General features: G+C 43.2%; 1 protein-coding gene across 5 annotated transcripts in view; it reads left to right on the top strand.

Moving 5' to 3' along the window:
- Positions 1 to 17,849, top strand: part of MYO5B (myosin VB) — a 386,641-nt gene that overhangs the window by 185,667 nt on the left and 183,125 nt on the right. For all 5 annotated transcript variants that reach the window (XM_021093027.2, XM_021093023.2, XM_021093028.2 and 2 more), the window contains one exon: positions 3,912 to 4,056. In XM_021093027.2, the coding sequence (XP_020948686.2) occupies positions 3,912 to 4,056 (145 nt within the window). The remainder of the gene's footprint in view (positions 1 to 3,911; positions 4,057 to 17,849) is intronic.

Genomic DNA, 17,849 nt, shown 5'->3' with positions numbered 1-17,849 from the left:
TGGTCATCACAGCTCTGCTGGGAAGGAATGGGCCACACCACGTGGTGTGACAGCTCAGGCACAGTCCTGGAGGCAAACATGTACTTGCCTTATTTTTGTTTTCTGCTTGAGAAAGAGCCACCTTTCTCTCTGACTTTCTCACTTGCCCATGTACACACATGGTTCATGATAAATATTTGTTGAATTCATGATCAGAAGCCATGATAAATGCTTCAAACAAAAGTCCTGGAATTCTCTCATATTTTTCTTAAAATTTCTCAATTTCCCCCATCCCATTTTCTTTTTCTTTTTGTCTTACAGCCACACCTGCACCATCTGGAAGTTCCCAGGCTGGCCTGCACCACAGCCACAGCAATGCAGGATCTGAGCTGCATCTGTGACCTGCACTGCAGCTTGCTTAACCCACTAAGCAGGGCCAGGGATCAAACCTGCTTCCTTGTGGATGCTACATCGAGTTCTTAACCTGCTGAGCCACAACAGGAACTCGCCATCCCAAATTTTGACTTCTGTTCTTCAGAGGATTGTTAAGTGGTGTGGTGAAAACGAGAACCCTAGGTACGGTCGTTGGAGAGGCAGAGCATTTTCGGATCTGCGGAATCAGCCAAGGGCTTCTTTGTGGGGAGTTGTGCTTCAGCGCTTTGTCTGTGATCATCCGTGAGCCCTCAGGGATCAGGGTCTTTTCACTGTGACGTTCGACTTTGGTTTGGAACTGGTCGGTTGGCTACTAAGTTAGGATGAGCTTTTCTGCCAGATTTCAGGATCCAGGAATAGCATATTGATTTAGCGCTTGAAAGTTTCCAAAGCCCCTTTCCCGCAACTGCTAGTGAGCAGGAGTTTGATTTGAAAGAAACTCTTAATTATCAGAGCCCTCAATATAGTGTGGGTATTTTTTTTTTTTTAAAGATTTTTGAAAACCTCCCTTTTTGGAGAAAGTTATGAATGATCATCAGCTTTGCTTTTTAAAGGCATTCCTTTTAAGAGGTCCTGGTGTCTGCAGCTATTCATCCAAACGTGCTATGGATCCTCCAGCTTCAGCTGTTCAGAGTGACTGACATAGCTCAGAATTCTAAGTCCCCAAGAAACACTCTTACCACTCAGGAGGGACTGAGATGTTTTAGGAAAATGTGAGACTTCAGAGTACAGTATCAAAATCTGAATGGAATGCTGCATGAATTAAGGTTTTATGCAACTCTCAGTAACCAATAGAATATGTGAGACTATTGTTTAAGAGAATTCTCCAAGTCATGCCCTTTATGAAGTGGTGTTTTTCAGAGTTCTGGGCCTTCTTTTTCAGTCGAGCTTGTCCTTTCTGGCAGATTTTCATCTGAAGAGGACTTGAGTGCTTTTTTTCCTCTTTACTTGGAAAATGTGGCTTATTACATTTCAGGTCTCTGTCTCATATTTTCCCACTTTTAAATAGACTTTAAATTTCACAGCAGTTTTAGGTTGAGAGGAAAACTGAGTGGAAGGTACAGAGATTTCTTATTTACCCCCTTCCCCTGCACATGAACAGGCTCCCCAACTATCAGCATCTGCTCAAGAGTGACCCATTTGTTTAAACTGATGAACCAACAATGACACATCATTATCACCCGAAGTTCATAGTTTACATCAGGTCACTCTTGGTATTGTATGTTCTGTCGGTCTGGACAAATGTATAATGACATGTACCCACTGTTAGGGTATCATCACAGTAGTCTCACTGCCCTCAAAGTCATCTGTTCTCTGCCCCTTCATCCCTCTCTTCCCCCAGTCCCTGGCAACCACTGATCCTTCATACTGTCTCCTTAATTTTGCCTTTATAGAATTTCATATGGTTGCTATCACTGTGTGTGGAATGATTGGCTTTTTCCACTTAGTAATAGGTATTTAAGTTCCCCCTAGGTCTTTTCATATATTGGTCAATCATTTCTTTATAACACTAAGATCCCATTGTTTGATGGACCACAATTGGTCTCCATTCACTTATTGTAGAACATCTTAGTTTCGGCAGTTAAGAACATAACTGTTATAAACGTCCATGTGCAGGTTTCTGTGTGGATATGTTTTCAGTTCCTTTGGATAAATACCAAGGAGTATGATTATTGGATCATATGGTAAGAGCATGTTTAGTTTCATAAGAAACTTCTACAGTGCCTGTGCCATTTTGCATTCCCACCTGTGATGAAATAAAATTTTCCTTTGTTCCACATCCTTGCCAATATTTAGCATTGTCAGTGTTTTCGATTTTGGCCATAATAGGTGTGTAATGGTATCTCATTGGTGCATTCCCAAATCACTTATGATGTGGAACACCTTTTCACATGGTTATTTGCCATCTGTACATCTTCTTTGGTGTGGTCTTTGTTTAGGTCTTTTGCCTATTTTTTAATCAGATGGTTCATTTCCTTATTGCTTTAAGAGTTTTTGTATATTTTTGGGAGTTCCCGTTGTGGCGCAGTGGTTAACGAATCCGACTAGGAACCATGAGGTTGCGGGTTCGGTCCCTGCCCTTGCTCAGTGGGTTAACGATCCGGCGTTGCCGTGAGCTGTGGTGTAGGTTGCAGACGCGGCTCGGATTCCGCGTTGCTGTGGCTCTGGCGTAGGCCGGTGGCTATGGCTCCGATTTGACCCCTAGCCTGGGAACCTCCATATGCCGCAGGGGCGGCCCAAAAAATAGCAAAAAGACAAAAAAAAAAAAAAAAAACCAAAAACAAACAAACAAACAAAAAAGAGTTTTTGTATATTTTTGGAAAACAGTCCTTTATTGGATCTGTCTATGTTTTGTCTTCTCATCCTCTTGACCATGGTTCTTTTCAAAGACCGAAGGGGAACACACAGCGCAGGAGCTCTCCTATCCTGCCAGTGACTCTTTCCATTCCTGCCTCCTCTTCCCTACATGACTGGAAAGGCTTGCATTTTTCATACCCCTGTCAATTGTTCCCTTGAAATCCAGTATGTGCTTTTATGTTAAAGAAAAAGGCATGAATTTGTCTTGTCTTGAATATTGAATTTATATTTTCTGTCTATGCACATTCCCAAATGTCAGTTTACCTTGCCCTTCCATCAGAGATCTGAGGGGTTAAAGGATTTGCTAGCCCTTCATTCAATATGTACTTATTGAGTCCATCATTGCAGTGTATCCTTTTGGGAACACAAGATGGAAGAAATAGTGACATGAAAGTTAGTACATGATACAATGTGATGCGAGCTAATAAAAAATAGCCAACACTCAGCACTTACCATTCAAGATGTTGGTCTAAATGTTCACTCTATTAATCATTTTATCCTCAGGATAACCAGGAAAATGCAATTATTATTCCCCTTCTTACAGTCCAGGAAACTAAGGTATTTAGAGGCTAAGTAATTGGGCAAAGTCACGCAATTAATAATTGGCTGAGCCAAGATTTGACATTAAGGTGTGTAAATAGTATTTCCTGTTCACAAATGGTATTTTAGTTATGATAACCCACATGCAAATGAGAAATTAATAGTCTTTCTTCTAGATTTTAATTCTGAGATGACTTTTTAAGCCGAGCATCTGTTTTTAGGGTTAAGCCTCTTCTTTCTGATCCTGCAACACTTTACATGTATTTATTTTATAAATTCAGTTTGTCGAGCATTTGTGTGTGTGTGTGTGTGTGTGTGTGTGCGTGCGTGCATGTGCCCATGCATGTGTGTGCTTATTGCATTTAGAAGGCCTGGCCTGTCACTCTTTTCTCCATCAGGGCCTAGCAGAATGCCTGGTAAACACAGATATATCTTAACTTAGTTGAATGATTGGTTAAGACTTACTCTGTTACTGTTTCTTTCTTTGATGTGTGTGACATATACGATTAGGTTGTATTGATGTGTGTAATCAGGAGCCTTTAAAGCTCATGTTGAGAGGCCATCGTGCTATATCAGAATCTGACTGCATTGTCTGTTTGCAGGTATCGTGCTTGTTGCCATTAATCCTTATGAACAGTTGCCAATCTATGGTCAAGATGTCATCTATGCCTACAGTGGCCAGAACATGGGGGACATGGACCCTCACATCTTTGCTGTGGCAGAGGAAGCCTACAAGCAGATGGCCAGGTAAGAATAACCTCAGCCCAGAAGTCGGCCTTGGGGAGTGTCTCCCTTATTGGGTTGCTTTCTCTCGATGGTGGAATGGTGATTCTGGGATTGAGAAAGAGAGTTAGAAACCAAACAAGCCCAGGTTCTTTTCTTACCACGTTTCCTCATGTCTTCATCTTATTCTTGTGAACTTGAACCTAGGCTTGGAGAACAGTAGCTCTGTAGACTTATTTTATTTTTGAGCAGTACAATTAATGCCTAGCATTTCATCTCTCCTTGACTTTCTTTTGGTCCTCTCCCCTCCAGGTGTAATGAATCCACTGTATAGCATCACCACTCATTTTATAGTGAATGAAGTGTAGGCTCCCTTTTGAAGGAACCAGGACTCTTTGACAGCTTCTTGATACCAGACATCTGGGGCAGAAATGGCAATTTCAAATTGGCAGTCATGCATAGTGGTTTTGAGTTTCTAGCCTTGAAGTGGAGTTCTGTTTAGTCACTTAAGCAGATCTCTCATTTTACTCTTTTCTTTCTGACTCTGAAAGATAGGTAGAGGTCTGTTTCATCAGAAAGTGGGTTAGGTGCGAGTTCCCATTGTGGCGCAGTGGTTAACGAATCCAACTAGGAAGCATGAGGTTGCGGGTTCGATCCCTGGCCTTGCTCAGTGGGTTAAGGATCTGGTGTTGCTGTGAGCTGTGGTGTAGGTTGCAGATGCGGCTCAGATCCCAAGTTGCTATGGCTGTGGTGTAGGCTGGGGGCTACAGCTCTGATTAGACCCCTAGCCTGGGAACCTCCATATGCCATGAGAGTGGCCCAAGAAATGGCAAAAAGACAAAAAAAAAAAAAAAAAAAAAAAACCAAAAAACCACAAAAAAACAAAAAACGAAGTGGGTTAGGTGAATGGTATTAATCATGGTTCTGCAGGGCAACAGAACCAATATGGAGTGTGGGTGTATGTGTACGGAGAGAGGGATTTTTATTTTAAGGATTGGGCTTGTGCAGTTGTGTAGGCTTGGCATGTCCAAAATCTCCAGGGTAGCCTGGCAGGCTGGAGATCCAGAGAAAAGATGCTGCTGCATTTTGAGCCTGAGGGAATTCTACTAGCCAACTTCTCTTTGGTGTGGAATGTCCTTCCCCCTCCCCACAGGACCTTCGACTGATTGGGTGTGACCCACCTGTATTATGAGGGTAATCCACTTTACTCAAAGTCTACTGATAAAACTGATAATTTCATATAAAAAAACCTTCACAGCAGTGTCCAGACTAGTGTTTGACAAAATGTCTGGGAACTGTGGCCTAGCCAAGCTGACAGCTAAAATTAACCACCACCATTTTGGTCTTGAGCTGTCAAAGTATAATACAGGGAAAGATAGTTTTACCAAAGTTTTGGTGGAAATCTGTATTCCAATTAACACCAAAATGCTAAGTCCTTTCAGTTAAATCTTTCTTGCCACCTCTAGAGAACATCTTATGGAGCTGGCAGCAGATAGAAGTTGTTTTGGGGGAAAGGAGATTACTTAGGCTAATTTAGTGAGAGGGCTGCGTGAGAATCTCATTTAAGGTGGTCTATTCTTCAGTGGATATCAGAGTATAATTTTCATCCCAGTGAAAGTTTCCACGAGGACAGAGTGTTATATATAGGCTTCCTTACTAATTTATAATGTTTTATTGCTGGCTGTGGAGATCAGTACATAAAAAGTCTACTTCCTTATGGATATGCAATGATGATATTCAATAAAGGCAGTGATTGGATAACTGAGCAATTTAGTAAGTAGAATGGTCTATAATCATTTCGTTTCTCTATAATAAAAGATTGTGGAGCTAAAATGACCATGACCTTTGACTTCTCTAATGCCCTAAGAAAGACCACCGACTATTCCAGTCTGCTATCAGGGCTTGAGCAGGAGTCACTTCACCTGGTAACCTGCTGAGGCACACAGCTCCTGACAGCACTGTGGTTCAAGGTCAGATCGTATGGGGGGGAAGAATGAGGGGCGGGTGCTGTGATACAGCACATGTCTGCACAGTGAAGGAAGCCTGCACAGTGGTCTCAGGAGAATCATTTAAGCTGAGTCTTCCTTGGTTTCCTGTGAAGAAGACAATCCTTCCTCCTTGCAGATGGTTTCTTCATGGTCCTCTGGGAGAAGGTGAGTATGGCCTCTTTCCAGCACCTTCCTACCACACTGAAGGCTCTGCCAGCTCCCTGGGACCTGCCTTTCAGGATGTCGTGAATGTTTGCTTTCCATCCCAGTCCTGTCCCTTAGCCAGATGCACATCAGTGTATCAGAAGTTGCTGTTCTTTATCAGACTTCTTGAGGCTCCCCTGCAGCTTTGAGAAACTTCTAGCCTCCAAGCTTTTTCCACACCATAGAGCCTCTTGGTTAAATGCCTACATTCATCCTTTCCGTGCCCAAAGCTATGCTTGGGGTATCCTGTTCTTGGGTTGTGTACTCATTTGGGTCCTTGTTGGCACCCGTTAGAGGGAAAGGGAGGTGTGGGCACCCAGAGCGGTGGTGATACAATCTTCCCTAGGGTAATGCACTTGATGATTAAGGGGTTTGGATGTTAAATTTGGACATGGAATTGCTTCCTTAAGGGTTTTGTTTAAGGCCTTAAGGTTTATACTCATTTTACCCACTGAGTCCCAGGGTGTAGTCACATCATTTTGCTGAAATTCTTGTGCAATTTTTCCTCCTGAATGTGCATTAAAAGTATAAGGCCAGCACACGTGGCCACGGGAGAGAGCTATTTTTGAATAAGTTCTATTGTCAGCAGCTCAGGGTTACTGCTATTGATCTAAGAGGCATATTAGAAGCCCCAGCAGAATCTGTGCTGTGCAAGGAAAGAGGGAGACCCACTGGTTACATGCAGGGGAGGTTTTTGCTGTGTTTCCATTACAGGCCTTCTCTGGCGTCTTTGAACACTAGAATGCATTCATTTAACGTACTTGCCAACAGTGCTTGCTCTTTCTGACTCATCAGTAGTTGTTAAAATAATTGTTATATGGATCAAGTAACCATAGTCTAACACAGTTTGTGTTGAACTGAGCCTCCATCACCATTGGGTGAAAGAAAGGGTTCAAAGAAACTGAAGGTAATGACTCCCAGTCTTTGGTGACTGTGACTCAGTGAGCCTTGGACTCAGCAGTTCTTTCTCTCGATTCACTGGGGACTGGGTTTTCTTTCTTGATATGGTTCATGCAGGGACTCTTCCACTCTTGATGCTTTGAGTGTGTTGGTGGGGGGGACTCTGCCAAAGCTTGAAGGGCTGCATCCAGACCTTCACCTCCATCGCGAGAGTTTCTGCAGAGCCCTGCAGTGCTGCATGGAAAGTGTGAGGACACCCAGTAAGCAGAGAGGATTGGTTCATTGTCCCCGTCCCTATTGAATTCAAGACCAGATGTGAGAGTTGGTGGAGCCTGCCAGTGGAGAAAAAGGTTAGAGTAATATAAACTCTCCAATTCATGAATTCTGTCTTTTGCCTAAGAACCTATAGCTCACTGTGAGAGAAAGGACTGACCGTCATTTTATTTCTGCTCCTCCCTCCCAGTTTGAGATACCAAATGCCCTTTCCCTCATTTTTAGCACCCCCTCCAACTCCAGTCTCAGCTCCTGTGTTAAATTATATCAGCGAACATTTTTGAAGTATCAGTTTATTTGATAGGCTCCTTCCTGAATGCACAGTAAAAAAAAAAAAAAGGCCCCCCCCACTTCTTAAAGAGTTCGCATTCTGGTTGGAGAAAGAGGACCTAGTAAGTCCCAAAGCCTATAACTTCAGAAACTGTATATTGAGGCTATTCTCAGGGTCATCTGAATTGACTTGAGAGATGTCACACCCTGTCTAAGAAAACTGTAGGATTTCAGCTGGATCTTGAGGAATTGGTAGGGAACTTGGAGTGAGAAGCAGACATCTAACTAAATGGAATAGAGTGACCATTACCCCAAAAGGGAGCATCAAAAAACACGGTCATGAAAGCATGATGACATAATGCTTCACACCCCCTCGGATGTTTATAATGGAAAACACATAAAAACAAGTGCTGGCAAAGATGTGGAGAAATTAGAATCCTCCTGTGCTGCTAGTGGGAAGGTAAAATGGTGCAGCCGCTTTGTAAAATGGTCTGGAAGTTCTTCAGAAGGTTAGACAGAGTTACCACATGACTCAGCAATTCTACTCTTGGGTACCCAAGAGAAATGAAGACATAGGTTAACACAGAAACTTATCCACAGATATTTGTAGCAGAAGTATTCATAGTAGCCAAAAGGTGGCAACAAGGTACATGACTACCAGCTGGCCAGTGGATAAATAAAATGTGGTTATATCCAGACAATGGAATATTACTTAACTCATAAAAGGAACAAAATACTGATACAAAGTACCACATGGAGGAACCTTGAAGACATTCCTAAGTGAAAGAAGCCAGACATAAGAGACTATGTGATTCTACTGATAAGAAATGTCTAGAATAGACATCTCTAGAGAGGGGTGGTTAGTATTTGCCTAACGTTGGAGGGGGAATGAGATATGTCTCTTTTTTTGGTCAGGGAGGGGAGAAGTGATGACAGGTTCTGTAACCAATTGTAGCAATGGAAGCATAACTCTGTAAATGCACTGAAACCCATTGAATTGTATACTTGACGTGTGTGTGTCCTTTGAGTTACAGCTCTACACAGCTATGATGCACTAAAGGCATGGTCAGGGAACAGCACCTGGGAAGGTTAACCCAGGTGATAAGTGGGTCCGTAGGGGGTTGTGGACTCTGCCATTAGAGACAGGGTGGCGGGTTGTGGAGGCCTCTGAAGGCGGGGTGAACTGTGGGAGCAAAGTGTATTCTATTAAAAAGGGTACAAAGATGGTGAGACAAGTTTAGGAAACCCTGAATTAATCAAGGGAAACATCTGCCTTCAAGGCAGGAGGGCTTCTCAGAGCAGTTGTTTTGACGTACATTCTGGTCTCCAAGATGGAGATGTGTTATGCTGGGCTTGCAAATCATATTTAGACACAAAACTGTTTTCAAGGATTATCTCAAGGACTCTTTGGGAAATGCTGGCCTAGAGCAATGGAGACATTTTAGAGCTTCTGAGATAAAGAGATAGTATGATACAAGGGCTGCTCAAAGAACGGTTTTTCTCTGATGGGCCCTATTTCAACATCTTGTCCTTCTCTCCATATTCCTATCCCATTTCCAAGGACAAGAACACCTTCTCATGAGAAGCTTAGATTCTCATGAGAAATACCTTGCCTGTTTATTTTTTTATTTTAATTATTATTTTTTTTATGGCCGCACCTATGGCATACGGAAGTTCCCGGGCCAGAGATTGAATCCAGACTGCAGCTATGATCTGCGCTGGATCCTTTAACCCACTGCACTGGCTGGGGATCAAACCTCCACCTCCACAGTGACTTGAGTCACTGCAGTCAGATTCTTAACCCACTGCACCACAGTGGAAACTTCTACCTTGCCTGTTTCAATGACTGTATTATGAATGGTAGTAGATTGGCGGGGCTGGAATTCAGACACAGTCTGTCTGCCTTGAAGCTGTCTGCACTAGCTAAGAAGTTGTGCCTCTTCCCTCTGTGGGGCCTATTGACTGGCCCCAGGTAGTCTTCCCAAGAACAGAGCAGACTCTGGTCCTCTTGGCCATGAGGACTGAAGGATAGACCTTCCCCCTACTAGCTCAAAAGTAACTAAATTCCACAGTGAGATGAGAATTTTGGTGTATGTCCTAGCTCTGCTTGTGGGAGTCTCATTGTGCACCCCAGGTCTGATTTTTTTTTTTTTTGAGCTTTTGTGTTATTTGTTGAAAGAGAGTGAGGACACTATGAAGAAAATTCATTTGCTCAGGTAGCCAAGGTAGTTGAGCACACACCTTTCTATTTGGCTCTGCTGTGCAGCTGAACTGTGACTAAGGGTGAAGTATGGGACTACACCTGCCTGGAGTCCCCGGGAAGGGGAATGTGGCTCCACACACCTGTGGGGGCTGAGTGACACCTGCCCTCTCCTGTGGAAGTGTTCCTGCAGAGGTCCTGACAGTGGAATGGTGTTGGTGTTTTAGAGGGAGGAAAAATGAGGAAGTTCTACATTTTCCACCTCCAGAGGTCAAAAAAAAAAAAAAAAATTGACAACTTTATCTTCCTTGTCCTTGGGGTGGAATACTCTGGGATACACAAGCATGGACTAGGGACATTTCAGAATTTCTTTTAAGCTATAGACAGTGTGGAATTTGTTTCTTTGGGAAAATTATTTTTTAAAAAGAACCTCAGGGAGTTTCCCATTGTGGCTCAGCGGTAACAAACCCAACTAGTATCCACAAGGCCTAGGGTTTGATCCCTGGCCTCTCTCAGTGGGTTAAAGATCCAGCATTGCCGTGAGCTGGGATATAGGTCTCAGATGCGGCTCAGATCCCACATTGCTGTGGCTGTGGTGTAGGCCAGCAGCTGCAGCTCCAATTCGAGCCCTAGCCTGGGGACTTCCATATGCCATGAGTGCGGCCCTAAAAAGACGAGAAAAAAAAAAAAGAACTGCATGTACATGACATAAATTCATACTTTGAGATGAAGTTTTAACTAAAATAGTGTCAATTTCTTCCTTACTTTTTGATGTAAGGGTTTATTATTGCAGGTTGTTGTATGTTTTGGAGAAGAAATTCTGGATGTGAAGGACTTTGTTTTTTGTCTTTTCTAGGGCCACTGCTTCTGCAGCATATGGAGGTTCCCAGGCTAGGGGTCCAATCGGAGCTGTAGCCATCGGCCTATGCCAGAGCCACAGCAATGCTAGATCCAAGCCGCGTCTGCGACCCACATCACAGCTCATGGAAACGCTGGATCCCTAACCCACTGAACAAAGCCAGGGACCGAACCTGCAACCTCATGGTTCCTAGTTGGATCCATTAACCACTGAGCCACCACAGGAACTCCTTTCTGATTGAGCCTCATGCTTTTGGTGATGTGAGCAGAGCCAGGTTTTGTTTCTCTGAAATACATTTGTGGTACAGGAGTGTCCAGGGTCTGACCGTGGCGATGTGTCTCCTCACAAACACTGGGTCTGGTTCTTAACCTGACGAGCCATGACGAGAGCTCCATTTTTACCAGCTTTCATTGTTGGGAATTTGCCCATACACATAGCTCTACTCATCTCCTGTTGTTCTCACCTGTGGGTCTGAGCTCCATCCTGTGCACCTGTACAGGGCAGTGGGCATTTTCATAGTGGCAGCCCCTCTCCTCGACTCTGGCTGAGCATCCGGCTCCCTCTCCCATTGTGGGTCACCCATGGACACCCTCCAGTCTTTTTCTTTTATATCTGTGGTCTCTAAATGCGATCTTCCAGGTGAGGCAAGAAGTTCTGCCTCACACATAATTTCTTTCAGAGGATCCTACAATTGCTCTGACTGGTCAGGCATTTCATATTGCTGACTTTTACTAAATTTGCAAGCTGTTAATTCCTGTTTCCCCTTCCCGGCCCACATATGCACAAGAATTACTTTATTACAACTGTAATGAGGGTTAGTTGACTAGCAATAAGCTGTGCATATTTAAAGTGCAGTTATACACATTAAATTGCACATATGATTTGACATTTTTGACATATGCAAATACTCAAGAAACTGTCACAACCATGATCTATGTGAAGAACATTTCTTCAACTCCCCAAAGTTTCTTTGTGTTTCTTTGAAATCTTCCACCAGGTAGCCACCATCTACTTTCTGTCACTGTAAATTCAAACTTCTTTTAAGATAAGTTGCCTTTTTCTGCACTCTCGTGATTGATTTTTTTTATGTGCTGAGCAAGATTCGCAGTTATCTGTATTAAATTTCACCTCTTGTCCCTGTGTTCCATTGTTGCAGTATATCTTTTTGAACCCTGATTTTTGCATCTGATATATTAGGTCTCCCTGGCTTGATGTATGTGCAAATTTAACAAATCTTTGGCTTCTTTTCTTATCTGTGATTAAGAGGTGTTAATTTGGATGGATTCCTATAACATGCTGGGAGCAGTTCTTTCACTTGGTACTGATAATTTAATCTCATAGAACTCAAATTTAGTCCGGTCCTCGCCTGTGTTTTAAATCCTGTTAAAACCTGTGCACACCACGTGGTCAGACATGCCTTGTGCACCCCAGCCTCATTGCATCTCTGCCATGTTTCATGTGGTGAAGTTCTTTCACTTAAGGCACCTCCGCTTCCTCAACAGAAACTAGAGGATGTGTGATGTCCTTTTCTTCTCCAGTTATTATAAGAAATAACCTGTGCTTCATGCGCTTGGGCCTGGGCCCCACATCTAGTGTTGGGAGGGCCCACTGGACATGCTCACCCCCCACTGTTTTCATTACACAGCCTTGTTCTGCTGCCTGAGGCACACTTGACACCTCACAGGGGCTGCTTTCAGAATTCATGGTGGTGGTGGAAGGAGAATAAGAGTTAGTTTTTCAGGGTGTCTGAAATAATTTTCAGTGAAAAAGGCTAATAAAATGTGAAGTGTAGCAGGGTGAAATGGCATTTTTATTTAAATCGTGATAATGCCTCTCACACCATGTTACCCACTCTTTCTTTTGCTTTTTAACCATGTATTTTTACACATATCCCAAAAGGCAGAGTAGCTGTGAACCTCATCTGCTAATGTGCCCAAGTTTAGCAGAAAGGGAAAAACACCATGAAGCAAGGTGGCTTGGCATCCAGGGACAAGGCCACCTGGGTTCTCAAGACATCTTGGCCGTGTGACCTTGGCAAGTCACTAAACCTCACTTTGCAGCAGTGCCTGCATTTTTAAAATGGGGATGGAGTCCCCTTGTGGCACAGTGGAAACAAATCCGACTAGGAACCATGAGGTTGTGGGTTCGATCCCTGGCCTTGCTCAGTGGGTCAAGGATCCAGTGTAGCCATGAGCTGTGGCGTAGGTCGCAAATGCAGCTTGGATGCCATGTTTCTGTGGCTGTGGTGTAGGCCAGCAGCTGTAGCTCTGATTCAACCCCTAGCCTGGGAACCTCCATATGCAGCGGGTGTGGATTAAAAGGAACCCTATTATACTGTTGGTGGGAATGTACATTGGTGCAAGTACTGTGGAAAATAGTATGGAGATTCCTCAGAAAACTCAAAGTAGAATTACTATTTGATCCAGCAATCCCACTCCTGGGCATCTATCCAGAGAAAACCATGACTTGAAAAGATACACGTACTCCAATGTTCATCGCAGCACTATCTGCAATAGCCAAGACATGGTAACAACCTAAATGTCCATCAACAGACCAATGGATCAAGAAGACATTGTACATATACACAATGGAATATTACTCAGCCATTTAAAAGGAAAGAAATAACGGCATTTTCAGCAATATATATGGACCCAGAAATTATCATGCTAAGTGAAGTTAGACAGTGAGATACCAACATCAAATGCTATCACTTACATGTAGAATCTTAAAAAAGGACACAATGAACTTCTTTGCAGAACAGATACTGACTCACAGACTTTGAAAAACTTATGGTTTCCAAAGGAGACAGGTTGGAGGGTGGGGTATGCCCTGGGGGTTTGGGATGGAAATACTATAAAATTGGGTTGTGATGATCATTGTACATCTTATAAATGTAGTAAAATTCATTGAGTTAAAAAAAAAAAAAGACAACCTGCCTGATATCACTAACTGAGCATGTGCTGGAGCCTGGCAAGCAACTTTTCACAATTGGATAGAAGTGAGACCTGGTCACTTCCAGTCCCTGCAGTGGTTCATTAGTTAATCAGGGCAGCAGACTTCATACTGTTGGAATGTTGGTTTTTGGAAGAGTCACTGGACTGTGGGAAGAAAATATTAGAACTTTTTTTTCACAGCCTTTTAAGATTTAAAATTTTGTTGGTGTCTCTCTGATAATGTGCACTGCATACTAGTACTGTAGCACAGGAAGTAATTTATAAATACATGTTTCAGAGGGAGCTTGCTGTCAGTTTTCCTTATAGATAGGGAAAAACAGATGACTTGTCTAGTGTCCAGGGAAGTATCTGAAGTCATCGATGAAATAGTCTTTGTGGACTAGTTCATGATCCACAGAGGACATCTGTCCCCTGGCCACCTGCCATGGCTCTTATCAGCGTGCTACAGTGGGAAGAAGGTGCCAGCTCTTCCCATGATGGGAGACAGAATTAAGAATGCCTGGCTATTATTCCTCTGTCAGTGTCACTTTTCTAGATTGGGCTAGAGCACACTGCTTTTTTAGTAGCTCTTTGATTACATTAGGACATAGGTGTGCAATGGTGGACAGTGTTTTGTCTTAGAAAAGGAGGAAAGCCTTGGAGAGGTCCTTTATAAAGGAGATAAATGGTTAGAATTGAATCCTGGTCCTGGCCTTGCCCATGGGGAGAGTGAACAGAGCCCCCCACCCCCCAGGTGATTCAATTTCAGAGTCACTGAGGGAAACCTGCCCTCACACACACCTTTATTGAATCAGAATTTGAAGGGTGAAACCCAGCTACCTTTATGCTTTTAAAAAGCTCTACAGCTCATTCAGAAAGGAGCAAGTCTTTGGACAGGTGTTTGGGAAACTTTTAGAACAGATGAGTCTCTATGATGAGGGGGATTCAGAACTGGTGCTCACAGGAAGAATCTGTGCCACAAGCTTTAATAGGCTCTTCAGTCTTAAAGCTTTGCTCTGTGGCTTTTGACATCTCAGTATGAATTAAGGACCTGAGAGTTTGGTTTTCTTTTTCTTTTTAGGGCTGTATGTGTGGCATATGGAAGTTCCCAGGCTAGGGGTCGAATCAGAGCTGCAGTTGACAGCCTACACCACAGCCACTGCAAAGCAAGATCCAAGCTGTGTCTTCAGCCTACACCACAGCTCATGACAATGCTGGATCCTTAACCCACTGAGCAAGGCCTGGGATCAAACCCACATCCTCATGGATACCAGTCGGGTTCGTTAACTGCTGAGCCACGATGGAAAGTCCTGAGAGTGAGTTTTGATCAAGGAAAGAAGTTTACAGAATTTGGAAGCCTGTTAGAAGGTAGAGAATTCTCCAAATTTAGTAGCTGCCTAGGCTCTTCTGCAGTGATTCTCAACCCTGCCTGGCAGGAGAATCTCCAGGAAGGTTCCAAACTACCTAGGACCTGGCCTCACTCCCAGAGGTTGAGTTAATCAGATAGGGCTCAGGTGTTGCTGTAAACACTCCTGGGTTTGATCTTTGTAGCAGAATCGGGAACTTTGCTGAAACCACCTGTGTAACTCAGGTGACCCACCTGGTCTTTGTCAACAGCAGAGCTTTGGGGAGTGAGGGAACTCGTCTGTGCATGGGAAAGGTTGCAGGAAGCCTGTTAGCGATGCAGCATGTCCAGGAGAAAGATCTATGTTTACATCCTTTAGAACCACAGTGGGCAGATTTAAAAGCAGTGCTTTTTGAGTCTGCCTGGCTCTTGCCCCCATCATAGATCAATGATTTTGGAAGCCAGAGGAGGGGCATCTACAGCCACAAGATGATGGAAATTAATTCAATCCCTCATATTCCCAGAACTAGAGAACAAAATGACTCATGATCAATGATCTGCTTTAACAAAGACGTCCCTTTTGGTTAAAAAGGGTATTAACCTTCTTTAGAAGAGCAATTACTAAGAGTACTTAGAAGCATGGGATGTGTTTTTAGAAAATGCCTTGTACCCGGTAGCAGAGGGATTAAAGAGTGAGGCACAGGGCCGAGAGAGTCCTAGTGTCTGGCAACATCTGATTCTTCATCCTTAGTAGCTGCACCCCTATCCCTGTGCTTACTGAGAGGTTTCTGGGGACCTGTGAATACAGATGTTGAACTGTGTAGAGTCTAGCTGCATTTAAGTTAAATGTGGAGCACCAATCTTCATTTAAAATGTTGAGGATCGATACATGCTTGCTCCCTTTCTGCTTCCCCACTGGGTCATTGGGCTCCTATTCCATTTGTCACTACACATATTGATCCATCAAAATTACCTTATTGTAAGAACTTTAGCTCAGCGATCCAAAGCAGAGATTTTTCTTCCCATTTGTATGAGTTGTCATTTCTATAATGCTGTTCATTTTACTTCCTTATATTTGTAGAGCCTCTTATTTTATTTTGCAGATTATATGTTCATGAAATGCATGAAATAACTAAAAGTTCCTTGCTGGGAGCTGGAAAGCTTGTGAGGTCAAATCTTCTAGGGTAGGGGTTTGTTTTCAGCATCTTCAGTATTGTGGTACCCAGTCTTTCTGGAAACCACTAGTCCTCTTTATCCACTGTTTGGAACTCAGAGGTGAGCAGGCAATCTGACTATCACTTTCTCCCACCCTAGTTCCTGCCTCTTTCCTGAAGCAGCCAACCGGACAGATTGCTCTGGGATTGTGCCTTTCGTCTTTTCTTCCCCAAGCTAGACTCTTCCTGCTCTGGCCCACATTCCTCGTGTGACAGTTCAGAATTCTGATTGACTTCCTTTGAATATATTCCAATTTTTCACTATATGCCCTGAAACTTGGCATCTTTAATTAAGCCAGGGGTGCAGGTCCAGAATGATAAAGAGTCCCTGACCCTCCCCTGTTCTCCTGGGATATAAGTACTTGGGGGCTGCATTAATAGAAATTTGCTAATAGTTTCTTGCTGTAATGGTTGATACTGAGACAACAGAGTACTCCAGTGCTTTACATCCAAACTGTGGTCCTAGAGGATGATCCCAGTTTGGTACAACCATCGGGAGGTATGTGGCATCCCCACTGTGGTTGTAGACCTGTCCAGATCACATCACTGAGTGGCAGTGTCCGTTTTAGCATCCAGATTGTCCTATTCTCTTGTGCTCTTTGCTCTCTCACTGCATTGGAGTGGCAATGCATTGTTTTTAGAACTAATCAAAGATGTCTTTACTGTCATGGTATTAAATCACCAAAGTGACTTTTCCACAAGACATTGCAAAATTCCTCACTTAGGAGGTCTGTAAGAATCTAAATAGATGGCTTACTCTTGAGGAAATCATCTGAAAGGCCCTTCTACCTTTTGAGAAACATGAAGCACATTCTGCTTTCCTGCATCATCATCCTGTGGGTCATCCTTTTCGTCCTCCAGCAGTTCTGGTGTGCCATCAGTCTTAAGGATACCAAAGCTGAACTTGGACTTTGCCCTTGACATGGCTTCTTCCTTGGACTGGTCATAGGGGTTCCCCTAAGCCAGAAAGTGGGAGGTGAAGAGCTCAAGTTGAAATGACACTGCCAGCTTCCCTTGGTCCCACTGTGTGCCTTCTTCCAGGCTCCTCTCCTTGTGACAGAAGCCTCTCTTGGTTCCCCTCACTGCACATCCTAAGTTCTCTTTGTCTGTAATTTATAGTGAAATTGATGTTTATTTCCCCCCAGACCTGGCTCTTGATTTTGGAATGGAAATTTAACAAACCCTTAATTCATTTCTCCACAGCAGCAAGCAGAATTTCAAGACAATCACTATGCTGAGTACTTGAATATTATGTTTTGACAGTCAAAATGTGAACTTTTGCACTTTTTATAATAATCCTAATCCTCTTGGGACAAATCAATGCCTTGAGTTGAAGAAGGAGAATGCCATGTAAAAGCAGTATAGAAGAGAAAAGTATATTATGCATCTCAAAATTATTTCCTTACTTTGTTGATATGCATAATAATAAACAGGGAATATTCCTTAAGATCATACATGATGTGTGAGTGTTACATAATAGTTATTGCAGCACTAACTCAATTTTACGGGTTTGTCAGCAGAACCACAGAAGTCACACATCTTGTCTAAGGCACAGCTGGCAGTTGGCTGAGATGATATTAACCTGGGCCCTCTAATTCCAAACCCTGTGCACTTGACCACTTTGTCACTGC

This window comes from Sus scrofa, chromosome 1 (assembly GCF_054392235.1).
Source record: "Sus scrofa isolate SSC_HxYL_T2T_F1_AM1 chromosome 1, Sscrofa_HxYL_maternal_Yorkshire_Landrace_v2.0, whole genome shotgun sequence".
NCBI classification, from domain to species: Eukaryota; Metazoa; Chordata; class Mammalia; order Artiodactyla; family Suidae; genus Sus; species Sus scrofa.
This window is presented reverse-complemented; position numbering and strand designations above follow the sequence as displayed.